This window comes from Schistocerca nitens, chromosome 4 (assembly GCF_023898315.1).
Source record: "Schistocerca nitens isolate TAMUIC-IGC-003100 chromosome 4, iqSchNite1.1, whole genome shotgun sequence".
Taxonomy (NCBI): Eukaryota; Metazoa; Arthropoda; class Insecta; order Orthoptera; family Acrididae; genus Schistocerca; species Schistocerca nitens.
In genome coordinates, this window is record NC_064617.1 from 958,964,726 (window position 1) to 958,988,791 (window position 24,066).

A 24,066-nucleotide genomic window follows, 5' to 3' on the forward strand; every position below is an offset into this window, starting at 1 on the left:
CTTTCGTAAAAGGAACAAATTGTCCAAACGATTGATTGTCCCGACTGAATGCAGTGTTTAACAGTAATAATAAATGTAAAGATCTCTTACAGCAAGCCAGCCGCTGATTACCAAGATGAAGGACTCCACGAAAGATTCTATTTGGCTGATTTCACGTAATGAAATTGTATTAAAAACTGTACATAGATAAAGGAGAGAAAGAGAGAGTGAATGAAAATAGAGATAATACTAATAATCCTCCATTAGTCTAACTTTTTGCCTGTCTTATCACGGATCAGCCAAGAAATGGGAGGCCCTTACTTTACTGTATAGATTTGTGTGTGAAGGTGAAGGGATCTTAAAGGCAACAGATACACGTCTATACAGACAAGACATTACACAAAGAGTTAGCAGCTAGCTGCATTCATCATCTATTCTTAGATGAAGAGATGGCAACTTATTATCCAAACATTTAAAAATGTTAAAATGGCCAATCCGTGACAGGACACGTTTTTGGACGTTGCTAAAATAATTTTGTTCTCTGTTTCATGTCAACTACGACGAGCTAACCTAACTGACGCTTGGAAAAGAGAGGAAAGACTCGCAGGTGATATAATTGGATCTACAAATAATGCCGAAAGACAGCACGCTGGGCACAGACAAAAGGCCAGATCTATATTTTTATTATTAAAGCTTGCTAGTACAGTTGAAGTATACGCTTTTCTGTTTAGTATTATTTGATATTTGAACATTGATTAATTGTGTTCATGTTAGATATAGGAAGTGTTTTGATTGACCTGTCCCAGTTGCATTTATCTGTATATGTACATTAAGAAAGTAGACACAGAAGTACTCTTGTGTGAAGGGAGTTACATATAGTGACAGTAGAAGGGAGTTATATATAGTGATAGTAGAACATTTATATGGTTTTAACTAGGGCAACGTTTAGGATGAGTCAAGCAGAGCAATGCAACATGCATCAGCCTTCAGCTGTTAGCACTGATAATAATGAAGCAGTAAGAAGTGTTGTAGGACCGATGGCTACAGATTGCGCAACAGAACGCCCTGTAGACACGGCTGCAGGTGTAACAGCAAGTTCGCAGCAGGGATTAGATCCATTGGTAATTATCATGAGACAGATGCAGATGATAACAGAGAGCATGAATACTTTGAAAACCGACATTAATGCGAAATTAGCTTCAGTTACTGAAGGGCAGGAAAATCTGAAAACCGATATTAAAGCACAATTAGTGACAGTCACTCAAACTCAAGAAGAGATGAAATTAGTCCAGACTGAGATTAAGCAGCAGTTACAAGACAGTTTTTCCGAATTAGAGCAGCGGATAGAGGCGAAGACCAAGGAACTCAAAGATCAGGCCGAAGAGACGGAACGAAAATTAACTGCACAAATAGAATTGGTGAAAGCACAATTTGAGGAATCTACTCACCGCATACGTGTCAAAATTAAGGAGTATGTGGCTATTAAGATAGATACTGTACGGGAACAAGTGGAAATGGTTCCGCAATTAGTACAAAAGCAAGACGCCATGTCATGTGCAATTGCGCAACTTCCTGAACTGGCACATACACAGACTAACCTAAAGGAAAGCGTTGACCATCTGACAGAGTGTCAAGACGTTTTAGGCCACCAAATTAACGTATTAATGGGTAAATTATCCGAAATCACATTAGAAAACAAAAGGCTAATGTGTGAAAACGTTGAGCAAAATGTTAAGGTAGCATTCCAGAGTTTATCTGGCAAACAGGAAGAGAATTTGTTTGTGAAAGGACTTCAGGAGGTGCGACAGCAGTTAGGTGCTGATTTGGAGCACTGGAAACAAACAATAGAAAAGTCGATGCGCGCTTCACAACAAACATCAGAACAAATGAATACAGGGCAACAGCAGAAGTTGGCAGCGACTATAGAGCCAGTTACTGCCCATTTGCACACAATACCGACTTGTGCAAGTAATTCAAACATTAAATTGCCACAAGCTGGTTGTTCGCGTGAATTCTTATCTAACGGAGATTACAAAAGCCTGTGCCATGCCGAAAAAAAAAAGAAATGATAAAGCATCGGCAATTCCAGATTTTTAACCCTGACAAAAGGGGGGGGGGGGTCCATCCAATCGTTTTTATTCGAAGTTTCGGAGGAATGCTACCCAGAAATTGGTCGGAGTGGCAGAAGATCAGTTTTGTTATAGGATATATACAAGGTTCGGGGGCTATCTGGGCCTCGGACATGACTTCTGCTTGGCCGACATATGACGATTTTGAGAGGGCGTTTTTAGCAAAGTTCTGGTCGGAAGGGGTACAGGAACGCCTAAGGCAGGAGGTGCTCTACTCAGAGCCTTTCTCCTTTTTGAAAGGAAGCCTTAGAAGGTATTTCGAAAAATATATAAATAAAACGAGATACTGGGACAGACCTATGCCCTTGCCAGACATAATAAACATACTTAAGGCAAGACTACCAACTAGCATCCGGAATCAATTGATTTACGGCAACGACAAAGACTTGGAGTCGTTCCTCACGACGTTAGACCATATAGATATTATCTAAGAGAACAACCAGAAAGCCCGTAATAACAGATTTCAATACAGGGAGATAGAACCTCCACCAAACGATAGGCAAGGTGGAAGTATGGGTTATACCAATGGCGATCAATCGACACTTAAAATGAATGAACAGAAATCGTTAAATAATGGAGGAACCCCTCAAAATCTCAATAGTAATCCCGGCAATGGTCTTGCGAGGGGCTATTCAAGGAACAACAGGAATGGGAAAAGATACGACCCCGTGTGGGGGAACGAAAGAAATTTCAGACCCCAAGCTTGGAATAATAACAATAATAGAAAGTGGAATCAACTGGGAGGAATGAATTCAAATAGCCAACATCAGTGGGGACGGACATCTACGAATCAACCGGTAATCACCGAAGTGACGGATGATGTCAACCAGCAGACAATTCAAAATCCAACAAACTTTTAAGGACCCACTCGTGCCCCGGAGGAGCGGTCAACAATTGGTTGAGGGCAACAGGATATGTGTACCCATGCTAACGTATAATGATGGACGATTACTGGCAGATGAACTGACCGAGGACTTAGAACCACAAGATGAGGATAAGGAACAGGTGGCAGTAGCCAAAGTGCAAGTGATTATGGAAACCGTACCTATAGTGGCCGTTTTAGACACAGCTGCAACCACAAATGTTATTTCGGAGGCACTATTCAACAGGATCAGAAATATAAGATGAGTACCAGTATTTCCAGTTCAAAATTGCAGAATAATAGGCGCCGTTGGGGCTCAATCGGCTAATGTAAAGGTGCAGTCACTACTTGGTGTGGAATTCAGAAATGTAGCAATATTAAGCACATTCCTTGTTGTGAAAAATTTGGTGGTAGATTGCATTATCGGAGTCGACAGCGTATGTCAATACGAATGCAGAATAGATTTTAAAACAGGAAAAATTTGGTTGAATGTTAATAAACAAGAAATTGAGTTGGAGTTGTTGGAGAAAAAAAAAAGCCTTACGAGAAAATATAATTGTGGGATCAGTGTGCAAGTAATCAGGACGGCCCAAAATTCTAAAGAGCACGTAATTAATGAGTTCCAAGTCAAAGAAGATTTCGGTCAATTAGTGTCTGAAAAGTTAAATGAATCAGACTGCATTATCGAAGATCAGAAGAAGCAGCTCAATGAATTATTATTAACGTATGAAAACGTTTTTGATGAAAGGCCAGGAGTTATTAAGGGATACATATGCCATCTCTACGTTAAGCCGCATGAAACGTATTGTAGAACTTTCTATCCTGTTCCCTGGAGGTTAAAGGCTCAAGTTCAAAAGGAAATAGATCGCATGTTGAAATGGGGTTTGATCGAACCCTCTACAAGCCCATACTGCTCCCCATTGTTAGTCGTGCCAAAAGCAAATGGGACTGTTAGACTGGTACTCGATGCCAGAGAAATAAATAAAACCATAATTCCAGTGAGAACACATACGGAAAACAGAGACGAACTTATACAATGGTTCCAGGATGTCAAATATTTGACGAGCATTGATTTGCGGAGCTCTTATTGGCAAGTCAAGCTGGATGAGTCATCAAGGAAGTGTACGGCTTTCATTCATTCCGGAAGAAGTTACCAATTCACCGCAGTTCCTTTCGGACTCAACATTAGTGCTGGAAATTTATAGCAGCTCTAGATTATGCACTAGGCCCAGAACTCAGGAGGAGGATAACAGTGTTTGTTGACGATTTGCTTATTGCATCGAAAACTTGGGAGGAGCATATTTCCTTACTGAACCGAGTGTTGGACGTGTTCAAAACCATGGGAATAACTGCTAACCTACAGAAATCCCATTTTGCAGTAAACAGAATCAAGTTCCTCGGGCATATAATTGACGCAAAGGGAATTTTACCAACCAAGGAGAAGCTAATTGCGATTAGTAAGTTTCCAACACCCAGGAACAGGAGGCAATTAAAAGGGTTTATGGGCCTTGCCTCATTTTTAAGGAGATTCATAACAAATCAGGCGATGAACGCAGCAGCTCTAAATAGTCTATTGAAGAAGGATGTGCCCTGGCTCTGGACATTAGAATGTCAAGAAGCATTCAAAGAGATGAAGAAGCAATTAGTAAATGCACCGCTTTTGTACCATCCGGACATGCAAGAAGAATTTTACTTGTCAAGAGATTCTTCGAATGTGGGTATTGGAGCGTGCCTTTTCCAAGTACGCAAGATAAATGGACAACTCACCTTCTGTCCTATTGCGTTTGCTAGTCGTGTTTTGTCCAACTGTGACCGAACTTACACGACGACAGAATTAGAGGCTCTTGCGGTCATCTGGGGGTTTAAAAAATTTCATTATTATCTGTATGGGTCAAAGACTATCGTATATTGCGATCATCAATCATTAACGTTTTTACAAACGTGTAAACTGTTACACCCCAGACTGGCTAGATGGACTCTCACTCTGCAACAATACCAATTTAAGATCGTGCATGTCTCAGGACAGAAAACATTATTGCTGATGCTCTATCAAGGTCACCACAGGATTTGACCAAAGAGATTGAAGTAATTAATAACTCAGAATTCCCTGTATTGCTGCTGCAGGAAAATCCATATAAGATGTACTACGTCAATTTGTGTGCGCATATGGCACAGTTACAGAAAAGAGATGCTCAATGGGGGAAGTGTCATTCAAAGGTTACAACAGCAACCTTCGGATCAGATGGCAAATTGTTACAAGCTGGTAAATGGCGTATTATTTTTCTGCTGTGGAAGGCCAAACAAAGTCCGTTTGTGTGTTTGTATACCTGAGGCGCAAATAGAGAAACTCTTATGGTTCACCCATTTAACCTGGGGACATTTTAGTGTGACAAAATGTGCAGACAAGGTAAGTGTGTACTGTTATTTTCCCAACATAAAGCGCAGAGTGCATGAGGTCTTGAAGAAATGCATAATCTTTCAAAAAGCAAAGCCGGATTCAAAAGGGAGTAAGCACCCATTATGCTCTATATTAGTCCGAGAACCAAAAGAATTAATTTCGTGCGATCTGTGTGGACCGTTACCTACTTCAAGAGGAGGTGTTAGATATGTGTTGGCATTTCTCGATGTGTGTACGAAATATGTAAAGCTATACCCGATAAAGGCAGCTACAGCCAAAGTAATTGTATTAAGATTGACAAGGGATTATCTTCCACGTGTTGGTATACCTAAGGCGATAATAACATACAATGCTAAGATATTCACGGGACTCCGATGGAAACAGGCTTTGTCTCAAGTCGGTGTGAAACACATACTAACATCATTTTACCACCCACAAGGCAATTTGGTTGAGAGAATTTTTAGAGAGTTCAATCGATTTATGAGGACCTATTGCCACAATAAGCAGACTGCGTGGGCAAATTATGTGGAAGAATTTGAGCAGATATACAACAACATGCCCCACTCCACTGGATACACACCTCATGAATTGATGTTCGAGGAAAAGAAGAAAACTTCTGGACTGAACATATGCCCAAAACTCAGGAAACTGAGATGCCTTGGGAAGAAAAAATAAGACAAGCCATCATAAATATGACGCAAAAGGCTGATCAGAGAAAACAACAATATGACAAATTAATCAAGAGGGTACAGGCGTACCACGTCGGAGAGAAGGTACTAGTCAAAAGACATACCAAATCATCCTTAATAAAGAAGAGTATAAAGAAATGGGAGTTGTTATATACTGGCCCATACATCATTCTACAAATTCCGAACCCTGGGGCTTATCTGTTAGCATACCCGGGATCTAACAAAATTAAAGGGTTATTTTCCCATAACGACTTGAAAAAATTTAATGAAGATTAGAAGATAGGGAGGAATGGTGTTGCGAGTGACAGAGATGAACGCTCGTAAAAACATAACAATAAACTGTGTGTGTTTAATGTTAGAAAACTTTAAACTGAAATAATTAATCAGTGACACAGATTGTAGAAATAGTGACTAACTATTACTATCGAGTGCTGCAAAGAAGATAGTGGAGATAGGCTTCAACTGCGTTTGGGTAAACATAGAACTTTAGCATTGCTAATGTCATCAAGAATTATAAAGGATCTGAATGACCTTCAAGAAGAAAGAAATGTTTCCCAAAAATGACGCTGCATAATCAAAAGAGGTTCCCAGTGAATGTTCATATATAATTTCAAGTGCACGCTTAGATGTGTAAACGTGTGAAGTGAAGTTTTGCGGTTAAGTAGTGAATCATGAGTGACTGTTAACGCCGCACAGATAATTTAGATAATTTCCCGCGCAAAACAATTGACGTCAGCGCGAGAGTTAGAATCGATATAGACGACACAGATATGCTTTGTAAGAGACTCGCATCAAACGCGAGGAGAAACTGATTGATCTTGAACTTCAAAAAGAAGTGTCATAATTAGAGGTCAAGAATTCTTGATTTATTGTTGAATGTCAAAAGAAATTAATATTCATAGAATTAGTAGTTATTTAATCGGTCTTGTTCAGTTTGGAATTTTGTTTGAAAATCCATTTCCATGTATGTGCATGTATGAATGCTGGATGAATCAGAGAATAAATGAAAGAAGTGAATCCACATTCCTCACTACTAATAACTTTTACATTACAGCAATCAAGCGGAGAAATATATGTATTTAGAATAAAATTTTTATGAGTATAGATAAATGATGACTATTCAAGGAAATGATGGTTATGTCTTTGTATAAAATGAACCACACTTTCCATTATTCGATGATTTGAATCCAAAATCTACTGCAAATTGCACGAATCCTTTAAATTATGAAGAATAAATCATTGACAGAAAATGTGTCAGAATTTTTGGACTTACAAGCACAAGTGGTGATGCGAAGTCCAAAAGAAAATTCAAACTAGAGTAAATATTATGTTGTTTTCAGCAACAGCATTAGTCAATGGATAAATGGAAACCTTAAGTCAATGGCTAAATTCCTTGCAGTACATCGTAAGAAAAAGGATGCATGAAGCCATAGGGATTTTGTTTTCAAAAAGGAGAATCTTGGACGGTGCAACCTAACCAGTTCTTTTACAGGAAGAGTTTCCCTTTCGGTCATTGCTAATTCTTTTGGAATGAATGTTGCATGTGAAATCTGGTATCCCTGTCCCTTCTACTCTTCCCATTGTGGGCCGCGTAGAAGACCAACTACAAATGTGGACGTCGGGGACATGCAAGATCCGGGGGAGTTTCAGCACCGCAAGATATTGTCCTGGGAACAAGACTGTAAAAAAAACTCGAGTTATTGATTGTAAAATTTTTTTTAGCTAGAGGCACAAATCACTCTTCTCCAAATCATTATATAAATCGATCCCTATCTTTCCTTTAGAGATCAATTTCAAAATTATTGTTTCCTCTTCTGTAGGCTTTCCTATCTTCTATGCACCGTAGGCTGGGGGTCTAGGCTTAAGAGGTTTTCCAAGGTTTCCCTGCTTAAGAAAGTTCCCGAATGGGTAGACCCTGATAATAGTTTCATGAAAGAGCATCTTCCTTGGTTGTGCACAGCAGACATAACACCTTGATGCATGTAAAAGCAATACAGCCGCAGTACCTCTCTCATCATTTCTTCTGTGTTCAATGTTTCTTTTCTTCGTCTGTCTTAAACATAATTATTTTTTTTCAGTCGTTAGGACTGACACTCATCACTTCCGGGTTACCCATACTAATAGATAGCTCGTGAAGTGTGTTCGGTAAATCAAAATTAGGCTCACGAACTTCGCTCGCTGCGAGGGGCATTGTAATGTCCCCACAGCAAATACCTTCTATCACGCACCAGTTAATAATTTTCAATCAAACCATCCACATTCATTCACTTTGGAAAAGTTATCTGAGCTGATTTTCTCGTAATATATGCGGCGAAAGCTCGTCGACGCCAAAGTATTTTCTAGTGCGTTTATTCCTTGAAATAACAGAGATGCATATTTGCATTCTCCATGGTTGTTAGAGTGGTAACTATGACAGCTTCTGGAGCATCTGTTGAGGGATTAACGTGTTTCTGAGAGATACATATTCTGCTTTTCTTCTCGCTAAAGCAAGCCAATTAACATTTGTGCCACTAGCGGTTTGTTTGAAGAGAAAGAGACTGTAAACAGAAAATAATTAAGATGTGGAATCACCGGAGATCTGGACATGTAATGGAGATGGATTTAATACACAATTTCCTTCATAAATAAGGTTTGCGACTTTTTTATTCTGGAGTGAATGAACGAATGAGTTTTTTCTGAATCATTTGATGATCACATTGGCCCTGTAATTAGTGGGGAAGTTTCAGCTGTGTCGAAGAGAGCCTGCAATCACTGAGTCTGTGTTAAATCGTCCAAAAAGGGGAACAAATTGTCCAAACAATTGATTCTCCCAACTGAATGCAGTGTTTAACTGTAATAATAAATGTAAAGAGCTCTTACAGCAAGCCAGCCGCTGATTACCAAGACGAAGGACTCCACCAAAGATTCTATTTGGCGGATTTCACGTAATGAAATATTATATTAAAAACTGTACATAGATAAAGGAGAGAAATAGAGAGAGAGCGAATGAAAATAGAGATAATACTAACTAGGGGGGTGGAGAGGGTGTGTGTGTGTGTGTGTGTGTGTGTGTGTGTGTGTGTGTGTGTGGAGAGAGAGAGAGAGAGAGAGAGAGAGAGAGAGAGAGGAGGGGGAGGGGGGAGCAGAGAGAGAGGAGGGGGAGGGGGGAGCAGAGAGAGAGGAGGGGGAGGGGGGAGCAGAGAGAGAGGAGGGGGAGGGGGGAGCAGAGAGAGAGGAGGGGGAGGGGGGAGCAGAGAGAGAGGAGGGGGAGGGGGGAGCAGAGAGAGAGGAGGGGGAGGGGGGAGCAGAGAGAGAGGAGGGGGAGGGGGGAGCAGAGAGAGAGGAGGGGGAGGGGGGAGCAGAGAGAGAGGAGGGGGAGGGGGGAGCAGAGAGAGAGGAGGGGGAGGGGGGAGCAGAGAGAGAGGAGGGGGAGGGGGGAGCAGAGAGAGAGGAGGGGGAGGGGGGAGCAGAGAGAGAGGAGGGGGAGGGGGGAGCAGAGAGAGAGGAGGGGGAGGGGGGAGCAGAGAGAGAGGAGGGGGAGGGGGGAGCAGAGAGAGAGGAGGGGGAGGGGGGAGCAGAGAGAGAGGAGGGGGAGGGGGGAGCAGAGAGAGAGGAGGGGGAGGGGGGAGCAGAGAGAGAGAGAGGAGGGGGAGGGGGAGCAGAGAGGGTGGAGGGGGAGCAGAGAGGGTGGAGGGGGAGCAGAGAGAGGAGGGGGAGGGGGAGCAGAGAGAGGAGGGGGAGGGGGAGCAGAAGAGAGGAGGGGGAGGGGGGAGAAGAGAGGAGGGCAGGGGGGAGCAGAGAGGAGGGGGAGGGGGGAGCAGAGAGGAGGGGGAGGAGGGGGGAGCGGGGGGAGCAGAGAGGGGGGAGGGGGGAGAGAGGGGGAGGGGAGAGAGGGGGGAGGGGGAGAGAGGGGGGAGGGGGAGAGAGGGGGGAGGGGGAGAGAGGGGGGAGGGGGAGAGAGGGGGGAGGGGGAGAGAGGGGGGAGGGGGAGAGAGGGGGGAGGGGGAGAGAGGGGGAGGGGGAGAGAGGGGGAGGGGGAGAGAGGGGGAGGGAGAGGGGGAGGGGGAGGGGGAGAGAGGGGGAGGGGGAGAGAGGGGGAGGGGGAGAGAGGGGGAGGGGGAGAGAGGGGGAGGGGGAGAGAGGGGGAGGGGGAGAGAGGGGGAGGGGGAGAGAGGGGGAGGGGGAGAGAGGGGGAGGGGGAGAGAGGGGGAGGGGGAGAGAGGGGGAGGGGGAGAGAGGGGGAGGGGGAGAGAGGGGGAGGGGGAGAGAGGGGGAGGGGGAGAGAGGGGGAGGGGGAGATAGGGAGGAGGGGGAGATAGGGAGGAGGGGGAGATAGGGAGGAGGGGGAGATAGGGAGGAGGGGGAGATAGGGAGGAGGGGGGAGAGAGGGGGGAGGGGGAGAGAGGGGGAGGGGGGAGAGAGGGGGGAGGGGGGAGAGAGACGGAGGGAGGGGGGCAGATAAGGTAAGATTTTGACTTCCACAATACATTGTCATTGATGTTGGTTGTATGTCTGCACACCAGTCTGGTACCTAAATATTTTTCCTTGCAGCTCATGGTGTATAGCAAGATGTCTTAAATACTTAAAAGTGGCAGAACATTATGCATACAAGGTTTTCATACCAAAATGAGATCCACAAGAATCCTACAGGTTTGTTATTCTTCTCGAAGGCTCCATGTGCCAATAGTGATGAACAAATGGAAACTATAGAAAGAGTCAACTGAAAAATCCTTCTCTATTCTCTTTTAAAATCCCAAAGTTCCAAAACAAGAGTCACTAGGGTACAGAAAGTGTTAGATTTGTCAAGTAAAAAGTGAAATACGTTTACACATGGCAGTTTTTGACACACTTTTACAGGAAAACTTGAATGATCAGCAATACATAAAAAAAAAATTAATCCGCTGAGTTACAGATCCATATCATTGACTTCAATTTGCACTAGGATTTTGGAACACGTGTTCCAACAATACAAAATACCTAAAGGAAACAATCTACTGACACACACCAGCACAGATTCAAAAAATTGTTAAACACAATTGGCTCTTTATTAACATGAAGTAATGAATGCTACCGATGGGGGATCTCAAGATGATTCCACACTTCTAGAATTCCAGAAGGCTTTTGACACAGTGCCTCTCAAGTGACTTCTACTAAAAGAGCGAGCCTATGAAGTTGTGTGTCCGCTGTGCAACTGGATTCTTGATACCCTGTCAGATGCCACAGTTAATTGTGGCCATCTCATGAAACAAGCAAAATTTTGGGTTCCCAAAGGAACTGTTTTAGACCTTCTGCTGTTCTTAACCTACATGAATTATTTAGGAGGCAATCTGAGCAGCCTGCTTAGACTGTTTGCAAATGATGCTATCATTTACTGTCTGGAATCATCAGAAAACCGAAACAAATTGCAAACTGATCTGTGGTGTAAAAAGTGGCAACCAACCATTAACCGTAAAATGCGAGAGAACCACAACATGAGTAATTAAGAAACTTTCCCAACAATTTGGTTACACAATTTCTCACACAAACTTAACGCCTAGGGATTGCATGTATGACAAATTAAATTGAAACTGTCATACACAAAATGTTTTTGGGAAGGCAAACCAAAAACTGTTTAATTGACACATCACTTAGAAGGTGGAACAAATTTACTAAGGAAACTGCCCACATTACAACTGTCCACCCCATTCTGGACTACTGCCTTATCAGACAGTATTCACAGAGGACACTGAAGGAAGGTCCTGTCACAGATAGTATAAGCCAGCTGGGGTGTCAATCATTAAAACATTTGCTTTTTGGATGCAGCAAGATCTTTTCACAAAGTATTAATCACCAGCTTTCTCCTATAAATCCAAAAATATTTTGCTGACTCCCAATAACAGAGAGAAATGACAATGGAAAAAAAAGCTTGAAAGGTTAAACAGGAGGTCAGGAAATGGTTATATTCGCAATGCCCAACAAGGAGGAGGGAAAAATCTTTTCTGGAAGATGATTAATTTAGCAACACCAAAATGCTGTACATGGACGACATTTTTAAGTTTCTTATACAAAATGCACTCGTTAAAATGATGGTTTGTGGATGTTAGGCAGCAGTATTTTCAAGCTCATTTTTTAAATTTTATCCAAAAGCTTTCCAAAACAAAACTGTCTGCAGTACAAAAAACTAACTCCTTCCTATTATATGAAACTTTAGGGGGAAAATGATTAAATCTAGCAAGATAGCATCACAGAGTGTACTAATCTGATGAAAAGATTCTGATGCACTCTTTATGTAACAATAACTTCTACAAACAAGGCCCCCGGAGTAGACAACATTCCATTGGAACTACTGACGGCCTTGGGAGAGCCAGTCCTGACAAAACTCTACCATCTGGTGAGCAAGATGTATGAAACAGGCGAAATACCCTCAGACCTCAAGAAGAATATAATAATTCCAATCCCAAAGAAAGCAGGTGTTGACAGATGTGAGAATTACTGAGCAATCAGTTTAATAAGCCACAGCTGCAAAATACTAACACGAATTCTTTACACACGAATGGAAAAACTAGTAGAAGCCGACCTCGGGGAAGATCAGTTTGGATTCCGTAGAAATGTTGGAACACGTGAGGCAATACTAACCTTACGACTTATCTTAGAAGAACGATTAAGGAAAGGCAAACCTACGTTTCTAGTGTTTGTAGACTTAGAGAAAGCTTTTGACAATGTTGACTGGAATACTCTCTTTCAAATTCTAAAGGTGGCAGGGGTAAAATACAGGGAGCGAAAGGCTATTTACAATTTGTACACAAACCAGATGGCAGTTATAAGAGTCGAGGGACATGAAAGGGAAGCAGTGGTTGGGAAGGGAGTAAGACAGGGTTGTAGCCTCTCCCCGATGTTATTCAATCTGTATATTGAGCAAGCAGTAAAGGAAACAAAAGAAAAATTCGGAGTAGGTATTAAAATTCATGGAGAAGAAGTAAAAACTTTGAGGTTCGCCGATGACATTGTAATTCTGTCAGAGACAGCAAAGGACTTGGAAGAGCAGTTGAACGGAATGGATGGTGTCTTGAAGGGAGGATATAAGATGAACATCAACAAAAGCAAAACTAGGACAATGGAATGTAGTCGAATTAAGTCGGGTGATGTTGAGGGTATTAGATTAGGAAATGAGACACTTAAAGTAGTAAAGGAGTTTTGCTATTTGGGGAGCAAAATAACTGATGATGGTCGAAGTAGAGAGGATATAAAATGTAGACTGGCAATGGCAAGGAAAGCGTTTCTGAAGAAGAGAAATTTGTTAACATCGAGTATAGATTTAAGTGTCAGGAAGTCTTTTCTGAAAGTATTTGTATGGAGTGTAGCCGTGTATGGAAGTGAAACATGGACGATAAATAGTTTGGACAAGAAGAGAATAGAAGCTTTCGAAATGTGGTGCTACAGAAGAATGCTGAAGATTAGATGGGTAGATCACATAACTAATGAGGAGGTACTGAATAGGATTGGGGAGAAGAGGAGTTTGTGGCACAACTTGACCAGAAGAAGTGATCGGTTGGTAGGACATGTTCTGAGGCATCAAGGGATCACCAATTTAGTATTGGAGGGCAGCGTGGAGGGTAAAAATCGTAGGGGGAGACCAAGAGATGCATACACTAAGCAGATTCAGAAGGATGTAGGTTGCAGTAGGTACTGAGAGATGAAGAAGCTTGCACAGGATAGAGTAGCATGGAGAGCTGCATCAAACCAGTCTCAGGACTGAAGACCACAACAACAACAACTTCTACAACATTCACAAATAAATGCTACAGCTCAGTAGAACTTATAACAAAGAACTTCTGTAAGTAAATACTGAACAGCACTTGATGCACTTTGTTTGTTCACAAATTATTGCAGTAACAAAATGGTTGGAAAATTGGCACAAGCGATTTATCCTTTAATTCTGACCTCATGCTCACCGAGTTCAAACATTTTGCAGCCCTCGAGAGAAAGTCTTCCACAACTTTTTTTAAAAAAGAAAACATATACCAACATGACAAAAAGTAATATTACGTTGCACTTCGTTGTTTGTAGCTCAATGGCTCTTGATCTGTCTTATGATAGATAGAAGGGGACTATTGGTCACTTGGTGTGGAATGACCCGAAACTATTACACAATTATTGCTGGTATACCATATCAGAACCCCCCCCCCCCTCGCTTCTTTAAGATTTATTTTTGCCCTGTCAGAATAATCCTTCAGAGTCCACTGAACTATTTTCTTCATAGTGGAAGGGAAAGTAGATAATTTCTTTTGTTTCAGGTACACTACACGAGAGCCATTTTCCTGTACACACCATTTTCTGCCCAATTTGCCACAAAAAGCAATAACATTTTGCATTTGTGAAGGTATTCCTCTTGGCAGTTGATTTTGACATTTACACATATATAATAATATCATGTGAAATACTGAGTCTGTCATCTGATTATATAAGATGTTACATATCTTCATGGCATCAGCTCACTGATTCTGTTCTCAAAATGTGTAATAGTTTTGCTTACTTATTTAATAAGGTGTTAATACTTCTGGTGTCTATCTTCTGTTGTGGCCTTTCAGCCTGTTTGATGCAGTTCTCCACAACAGTCTATTCTGTGCAAGCCTTTTCATCTGTGCATGGTTACTGCAACCTGTTTACTGCTGTCAAGTTTGTTTCCCTCTGCAATTTTTACCACTACACTTCTGATAAAGATAATGTATTTGTCCTACTGGAGTCACATCTCAATACTTGGCAAAAATTTCTTTTAGTCATAGAAGGAGGAAAAAAAGCATCTGCAACCTCTGTTTAACACTTTTGGTTGCTTTTTCATCCATTCCCTACAAAAGGATAATATATTTTATATTTTGTAAGCAAATAAGCCTTTCTTGTAGTATACTGGAGAGAAAAAAGAACTATTAGAACTAACTACCTAAAGACATATAAAGAATATCATACAACAAAATGAAATCAGGCCTCACCTCTGGAGAGTGATTGCTTGAAGACTCTGTGACAGGCTGAGTTTCAAAGAGAAAACCATCTGGAGTAGTTGCAAACAGTGCAGCTGTTGCATATGGGTGAGCAGCAGGATGCACTGGTGTCACACTGTAATAAAGCTCAGGAGCCGAAGGATCAGCTGCTGTTGGTGCTGTGTGTGCAGAAGGCATTGGTCCGTAATAGTGGGCGGCAGCCGGAGCTGCTGCAAGATGCACCGTTGTTGCAGGAGGAACAGCAGTATGGGCAGTTGCAGGTTGTGGCTGACATGGAGTGGTTGGAGGACCACCGCCACTGCCACCACTTCCAGCTGGGACAGAACCTGCCGCTGGCCCTGTGCCTGGTGATGCAGTAGATGCTGGCCCCGCATAAACAAACTGATGTGAACTTTGAGCCTGTCACAAAACAAAACGTCGTATTCATCAATGATGTACAGTAATTATAGTGATGTTAACGCAAACAGAAAAATTGTTGCACACATGCCCTTTTACATACCCATATCCGGTTCCAACCTCCTATACACAGTTTAAAGAATTGGCATCTCTCATACTGTACTTCAAATTTTCTATACTAAAATTAGGTTAATGAATTAAGTAAACAAATTATGTCACCTGAGATGTCTACTTATTTTCAACTCCCACCCTCTCCTGGCTACTTTCCCTAAATCTTCATCTTCCCAGTCTAATTTGTACCTCTTAACCTAAAATTCCAATGCCTAGAAGGTCAGGATTAGTTTCAGTTGTTATATTGTGCAAAAAAACAAATTAGCCTAACATGTCCTTTGTTTAACATCATCAATCTCCTTTAAAATACACCACTTTCTATCTTATGAGGTCCATTCAAATGAAACCTGGTCAGTGCATCTACTGTTGCCTTACACGTAGGGTGGCACCATGTAACTGCAGGTATTGTAGTGCCATGTATTGGTACAGAGACGGACGCGTTCACACCGTTTGATGTTGCATAGCACCAGTGTGGTTTCACGCCAAAGAGAAGGTGGTTACACAAGTTATCATCCACACGAACATGCAGGGGAGTAAGCAGGAACGAGGAGTGATTTGATTTTTGGCAACGGAGGGAGTTAGAAGTCCTGAAATGTATAGACAGATGAAGGCTGTGTACGGTGAGTAGAGTCTAGTCGTTCAAATGTTGTGGAATGGCACAAACAATTCCTTCAGGGGTGAGAGTCACTGAAAGAAGATGCTTGTCCTGAACAGGCTCATCATGTCATCACACTGGAAATGGTTGCGGAAGTGAATGCTTTAGTCTTGGACAACAGCAGAATCACCATGGATGAGATCCATTGTTTACTTGATATTGGTGTGGGCGACACTTGAACTTGCGAAAAATCTGTGTGCAGTGGGTTCCCCACCAACTGACTGCCAAACATATTGTCACAGGTGATGAAACATGGTGTTACTATTTTGAACCATTAAGCAAGTGTCAGAGCAAGCAGTGGAAACATGCGACTTCACCACTTCCAAAAAAATCAAAGGCCGTGCACACCAGTCCTGGTAAGGTCATGAAGTCATTTTTTGACTACAAGGGCCCATTGCTGGGGAACCACCATCAATGTCCAGCATTATCAAGCCATTTTACAGAATCTTAGACAAGCCATCAAGTCGAAACGCTAAGGTATGTTGACCAATGGTGTTATCCTCCTGCACGATAATACCCGCCCGCACACTGCCAATGCGGTGAAGACTACATTGCAGCAGTTTCAGTGGGAAACTGCTGTATCATCCACCATACTGTCACGACCTTTCACCATGTGACTCTTGTGTTTGGACCTGCAAAATGAGCTATTTGCGGACATCAAGTCACGACGGACGATGAAGTGTGTGACTGGGTCCAGGCCTGGATCCAACATCAGCCTAATAGCTTCTTCAAGGATGAAATCGACCGGCTAGTGTCGCACTGGGATAAATGTGCCAACAGTTTTGGCGACTAGTTTTGAGTATCTCTACTGTGTATAACAACATTTTTGAGTTAGTAAAATTGTTACTGTTAGTTTACACTAGTGAGCGCATTTCATTTATATGCTCCTTATATAATTACTTTAAAGAGATTAAACATTAAGATCATCAGTCTCTTATTCATCTCCAGGACATAAATTGTGTAACCCATCTGCCTACGTCTAGAGTAAATCTCATGTGCATGTGTGACAAGGTTTTAATGTTTGTGCAGCATGTATCTGAGGTGGGACAGGGGTACCAGCTCAGTAGTTGCATACTGGGATGTGGGAAACTAGCTAAAAACCTCATTCAGGCTGGCTGACTGGCTCAACAGACTTCATCATCAATCTACGAGGCAGATTAGATCCCGGTTGGGATTGCCTGCCATGTCTTGAAAAACGTGCATTTTACCTACTTTTAAGTTCTCAGCTCCTACCTATTTATGCCATCTTTTATACTATCAGCGTCTACTTAGCCTCATCTATTTCCATTGTGACTTATCTATCTTGATTACCTCTGTTCCCATGGGAGCACTGTCCACTCTTATCACTTCTTGCTGCCTTTCCATCCACCAATGTGACCAATCTCTCTGTGATTATTTAAATGTGTTCTGTATTTTCTAAACAACTAAGTTTTCTTCCCTCAAATCCTTCTCATAAAAAAAAAGTAAGTATTCAGCAACGAGCACTAAAGATATAAATTTTTGGCAAGTCAAAATAGTGTGCTGGATCAGATCGCAGAAGAAACCAATGCTTTGCCACTGAAGCCATCATAGCATGCCACATGAACTGAAGATTCACTTGCCAGTATTGCTCTTCTGTCTTTCGAAGTTCTATCATGTCTGTGGATACTAAAGCCATTATATTTAGGTTATTCCTATCAATTCTATCGATCAATATTTCATCATCATTGGCCACAATTCCTCAATGGGCACATTGAGTGCATTTTTCCATCCATAAAGCAATTTCAGTTTTCACAATAATTAATGCAATTTTTCTTTTAATATAGCAAGAATTAGTGCACATTATCTGAAACAATCTTAAGTTCTATATAGGAACGTTTCTTATTACAAAAAAATACAGAACAGTAATCTAGCTTTTGTAAATAATAGTTCCTTCCTCAGTGTAAAGGGGGAGTGATGGACTGGGGAAGGTTAAAATGATAGGGCATATCACTCACACTCCAGGATGAGAGGAACCGACCTACTTTTGAGAATAAGGAGAGAGAAGTCAGCAGTACTGATATTTCATCTCGTGTAGGTAAATAATGCCCAGCAATTATGAGTATCTCGAGTAAATTTTTCTTTCAGTACAACAAATTTTATAGTAGTTTCCAATTTACTGCAAAAAAATTCCTAGGAGGTTCTCTTCAAGGTTTTTGGAAGTCACATTTTGTGGTGGTTTGGCATTTTACAATATTTTCTATGACCATCTTTGAAACTACTTAACAACATGCCAAGAGACAGCAATCTTGTTCGCCAGACCTCTCTTCCCTGACCAATTAAGAAGCTAAAGCTTTAAGACCCTTTTTATATACTACGTTAAAGCGAGGGCTGAATTTTTTTCTTTCTTTGTTTCAACTTTAAGATGGTCAAATCTACCCACAGACATTCAATTTTAAGTACTCTGTTCAATGAGAATCTGCATGTCCACAATGCAATTGTCAATGCTGAAGCATTAGTTTTGCAGTTGTAATGAGACAGGGAATGTTGTACTGGATATCACCACCTATTTGGTAGCACAAATTTCTTCATCCTACCAACAGTGCTAAAGAGATTTTTGAACAGAGGAAAGAAAGGAATATGTGAGAAGTAGTCAGCACACTAAGTCAAGGCGTAGTTGCATCTACACACGACAATTTGAGCTTCACACACGTTTCTAACCACTAGACTAAATGGGACCGATCTGTGCACATGCCTAAATGTGAACAGAACCAAGGCACACTCAAATGTATGAAGAGAAGTTTAGGGACCCATACCCAAGTCAACATTCAGGAGTGCCACACACAAGTGTGCTTGTAAATAATAAAACCCATGTCCATGTATGTTGTGTGCACACGATGTGGTGTTTCATTAGTTCTAAAATATTCTTTGGCACATGTGCAGTCAGTATGTTAGTTGCACCAATGTTCTGTGCGAAAAGAAATCGAACACTATTATTGCTACTACACCTGTAGATATTGGAGCTATGAGCATTAACATAAATCAAACTTTTTACTTGGATTAAGGAGTACAGGTACAGTCACAATCACACTCCTTCAATCAAAGAACTGCAAGACAATTACCCAGACGGGTATTGACACTATTTAAGAACAGGCAGTGAAACATTTTATACATGATTGGACACTGTTGAGGATGAAACCAACTGGAATGACACAGTTATGATCAGAAGCATTTTCAAGAGGATCATCATACAGCTAATCTTGGATTTTTAAAAATGGGTCACTTCATCTAAAATTTAAAATTTTCCATGTCAATTTCTGCATCATTGCCGTCTAATATAATTCAAGACAAATGCAAAGCACTTTACAATGTTCTATATTCAGAGGCCATGAAAGACAAAAGTATTAGTTATTGCATTAATAATTTTTACTTATGAAGTTTCTGACAACTGCCACGAAGAAACTAACACAGACTTCCAAATGCATTTTTAATGGCATCACTGCTTAAAAATGAGAATAAATGCTTGCAACTATTTGGTCATATAATTACCGAACTGACTGTAGAGTGCATTAAATGAAGTAGAGCTTTGATCTGTAATAGAAGTGTGAGGCCTCACAAATGTAAAAAGAGATGAAGGGTTGTGTTTTTAGCAAATCTCACTCTAGCACTGAACTGCACATATTACTTCTACACCTAAAGAGCCAAAGAAACTGGTATACCAGCCTAATATTGTATAGGGCCCCAGCGAGCATACGGAAGTGCCGCAACACGCCGTGGCATGGACTCTACTAATGTCTGAAGTAGTGCTGCAGAGAACTGACACCACAAATCCTGCAAGGCTGTCCATAAATCTGTAAGTTTACGAGAGGGTGGAGATTCTTCTCAACAGCACGTTGTAAAGCATCCCAGACACGCTCAATAATGTTCATGTTTGGGGAGTTTGGCAGCCAGCGGAAGTGTTTAAAACTCATGAGTGTTCCTGGAGCCATTCTGTAGCAATTCTGGATGTGTGTGGTGTCACATTGTCCTGCTGGAATTGCCCGAGTCCGTTGGAATGCAAATGCACATGAATGGATGCAGGTGATCAGACAAGACGCTTATGTATGTTTGTCCTGTCAGAGCCATATCTAGACATACCCGGGGTTCCATATCACTCCAACTGCATTCACACCACACCACTGCAGAGCCTCCACCAGCTTGAGCAGTCACCTGCTGACAAGAAGAGTCCACGGATTCATGAGGCTGTCTCCATACCAATAAACGCCAAACTACTCGATACAATCTGAAATGAGACTCATCCAACAAGGCAACATGTTCCCAGTCATCAACAGTCCAATGTCAGTGTTGACAGCCCCAATAGTGATGTAACACTTTGTGTCATGCAGTCATCAAGAGTACATGAGTGGAACTTCAATTCCGAAAGCCAATATCGATGATCTTTCGTTGAATGGTTCACATACAGACACTTGTTGATGGCCCAGCATTGAAATCTGGAGCAATTTGCGGAAGGGTTGCAGTTCTGTCATGTTGAACAATTCTCTTCACTCGTGGTTGGTCCCATTCTTGCAGGATCTTTTTCCAGCTGCAGGGATGGCAGAGGTTTGATGTTTTACCAGATTCTTGACATTCGCAGTACACTCATGAAATGGTCATACACGAAAATTCCCGTTTCATCACTACTGGGAGCTGCTGTTTCCCATCGCTCGTGCATCGACTACAACACCATGTTCAAACTCACTTAAATTTTGACAACCTGTCATTGTAGCAGCAGTAACCGATCTAACAACTGCGCCAGACACTTGTCTTATATAGGTACTGCCGACCACAGCACTGTATTCTGGCTGTTTACGTACAGGGGATAGGCAAAATAATGTGTATAGTGGTAGTAACGGGGTGGTTGTGTTCGATGGTCAACAATGCAGGTAAGGCACGTGTCAGGTGGACTGTGCATGTTCAGTATGGACTAGGCATCGGTGCAGATTGTTTAAGAGTAGTGCACACTTCGTATTTGCATTCAGAGGCCAATGTCGACGTGCAATGAAAGACCTGACAGAGTTCAAATGAGGAGAGACTGTGGGGGCCCGATTAGCTGGAGCATCAGTAACTAAGTCAGCCAACTTATTGAATGTTTAAAAAGTAACCATTTCAACAGTCATGACAGCCTACACATAACATGGAAAGACATCAGCATGTAAACATAATAGTGGACGCAAATCAAAACTAAATGACAGATCATTGCACACTAACAAGAATTGTGTCAAAACAACAACAAAACTATGGTAGCTAAAGCGACTAGAGAGATCAATAGCCATCTTCGAGACCCCATATCTATCAACACTGTCCGCCAAGCCTCCATAAAACCAATATTCAGTGATGAGCTGCTATACCGAAACCATTTGTGACGACAACTAATGCAAAGAATGTAAAACATGGTGTCAGGAGCATAAATCCTGGACGGCTGATCAGTGGAAACACATCATATGACCCGACGAGTCAACATTTTCTTTATTTCCAACATTGGGCTGAGTCTATATTTGGAGAATGCCAAAAGAAGCCTACTATCCTGGTTGCTTGATTCCAATCCTGGTTGCTTGATTCCAACGGTTAAGCATTGAGGTGGAAGTTTATAGTGTGGGCAGCCATGTGATATTCTGCTGGTCTCATCATTACTCTCAAAGATTGTGTTACAGCCAACCATTACATAAACATTTTACGTGATCAGGTGAATTCCACGATTCAAATGTTGTTCCCCAACAATGATGCCATATTTCAAGATGATAATGCACCCATTCACACAGTCACGAAAGTACAATTGTGATATGAGGAGATTGCAACTGAACTGCAGTGTTTTTCCTGGCCAGCACAGTCCCCATGCTAAAACATTATTGAAACCTTGTGGGCAGTATTGGCGTGCAGACTCTGGAGCAGACATCCACCTCCCTCGTCAGTACAGGAGTTGGAAGAGGTTCTGATCAAAGAGTGGTATAACATTCCACTGGAGACTATACAATCATTATATGCCAGTATTCTAAGAAGAGTAGCAGCTGTATTATGGAGAAATGGGTGTCCAACCCCTTATTAATAAACCTTTACCAAGTTGGTACAGGTTTTCACATTATCTTGCCTATCCCCTGTATCTCTGCATTTGAATACACATTGTCATAGCAGTTTCTTTGGCACTTTAGTGCATATGGTACACCCATTGTAATTTCTCAGCCATGTTAATTCCAACAGCTCCATGTCCATTCGAATCATCTTTTCTGTTCTGCTGCAAGCGCTGGTGCACTTTCTCATATCAGGGGTAACTGATATATTACTTTTCTGTTTAGACCTTTTTTGGCGGTTCTGGCAATGTCATATGTACATGTTCTGTTTCTTTTTGATCTCCCTATAAAACGAGAAAAATTACACCAATTTCCTTTTGTTTGCTTGAATTCCTAAAACAAAATAAATGGATGGACATTTCCTAAAGATTTGAAGACAAGTGGCAATTCATAAACTGTGGAGAAGCATTAGTTCGGAAACACACACACATTGCACCATCACCTCATTCTAGTGCCCTTTATTTCAATTACTATCATTTCTACAGATTCTTTCCACTCACTTAAAAATGATCGTTACAAGTTCATATTTACTGATTAAGGGAAATGAGGAGGAAGGCCTACTGGAAGAATTTGTGAGTACATAATTCTTTCATACATTAAGGATGGGACAGTTAAATCTGCAGAATAATGAAGAAGCTGTAGAGTATTTTTTTGTCATGATAATCTATCACTGAAAGGAAACATTTTATAAACTAATTCTCAACGAAAAACGATTCTGAATTTTTCTTTCATCAATCAACTTTAACATCAAAAAGATAAATGATGACATTTTGGTTATCTGTAAATTGCACTTTTTTATGTAGAGAAAGTAAAGAATACACAAGGCGGCACAGCAGTTGACAGGGAAGAGTCAGACTATATTACATGAGGCTGACTACTGAATATGAGCACTGGAGTTTCCTAGCTTACAGTCTGTTGTATTAAGAAATACAACAGTTGGTGGAAAAGGTAAATTAGAAGCTTGTATCAGAAGGAAGGGTACCCTACCAGGAAGCCATGTTACATGCTGGGATAGCCTAATGTGCGTGTCATTATACAAGATACTGTATGGTACTAGTTATGTATAACGTTGTTCAAATACTATACTGGAGGTTCTACTGCTGCAGAGTACACTCTAATTACCTACTCTAAATGTATAAAAATACACGAGTTTACTTTTAAGGTTGTCATTCAGTGTGTTGACAACTGTACCTCACCAAACTCAATACTGTCTTCTTAGTGAACTCCATCATCATTCTCATAATCAACATCAAGTTTTATCCATTCCCACAGAAGCATCCATCAGGGTGTATATGTGGACAAAGAAAAAAAATTCCCAGATTTTTCCCGGATATCCCATTGAAAAAATATACTTTTCCCCGGGCGAAAATACACTTTTACCGTGCTAAGTGACAGCGGTTTTCTGTAGATTTTTCCTTTGGAACTGCAAAACTTATCACTCCTGTTAATGGTTTACATTTTATAAACTAGCGTAGAACTTCTTTGGGGGAGGGGGGGGGGGGGGGGGGGGGGGAACGGGATAGAATTTTGGAAAGACTTTTGATGAAAACAGAGGAGAGAAGTTTTGGAAAGACCTTAGATGTGCAGCAACATATACGCTGCATATTTTCGTGTAACAAAATTATAAATTGAATTGCACCAAACACAGCACGTTAGTGTCCGGAGCGTTGAAATAGAGATTGCGGTGTCCTTTTGTAAGCCAGTCATATCTCATGCCACGTGATCTTGCCAGCTGATGACAGCACATATTCAGAGCATATGACACATGTTATAGTCAGCCAATGGCAAATTCACTGTTACGTAGTGTGAACAAAGAGGAAAAGTTAATGGT

General features: G+C 41.4%; 1 protein-coding gene across 4 annotated transcripts in view; it reads right to left on the minus strand.

Moving 5' to 3' along the window:
* Window positions 1-24,066, minus strand: part of LOC126253638 (atrophin-1) — a 154,266-nt gene that overhangs the window by 15,683 nt on the left and 114,517 nt on the right. For all 4 annotated transcript variants that reach the window (XM_049955125.1, XM_049955126.1, XM_049955127.1 and 1 more), the window contains one exon: window positions 15,003-15,410. In XM_049955125.1, coding sequence (XP_049811082.1) covers window positions 15,003-15,410 — 408 coding nt within the window. The remainder of the gene's footprint in view (window positions 1-15,002; window positions 15,411-24,066) is intronic.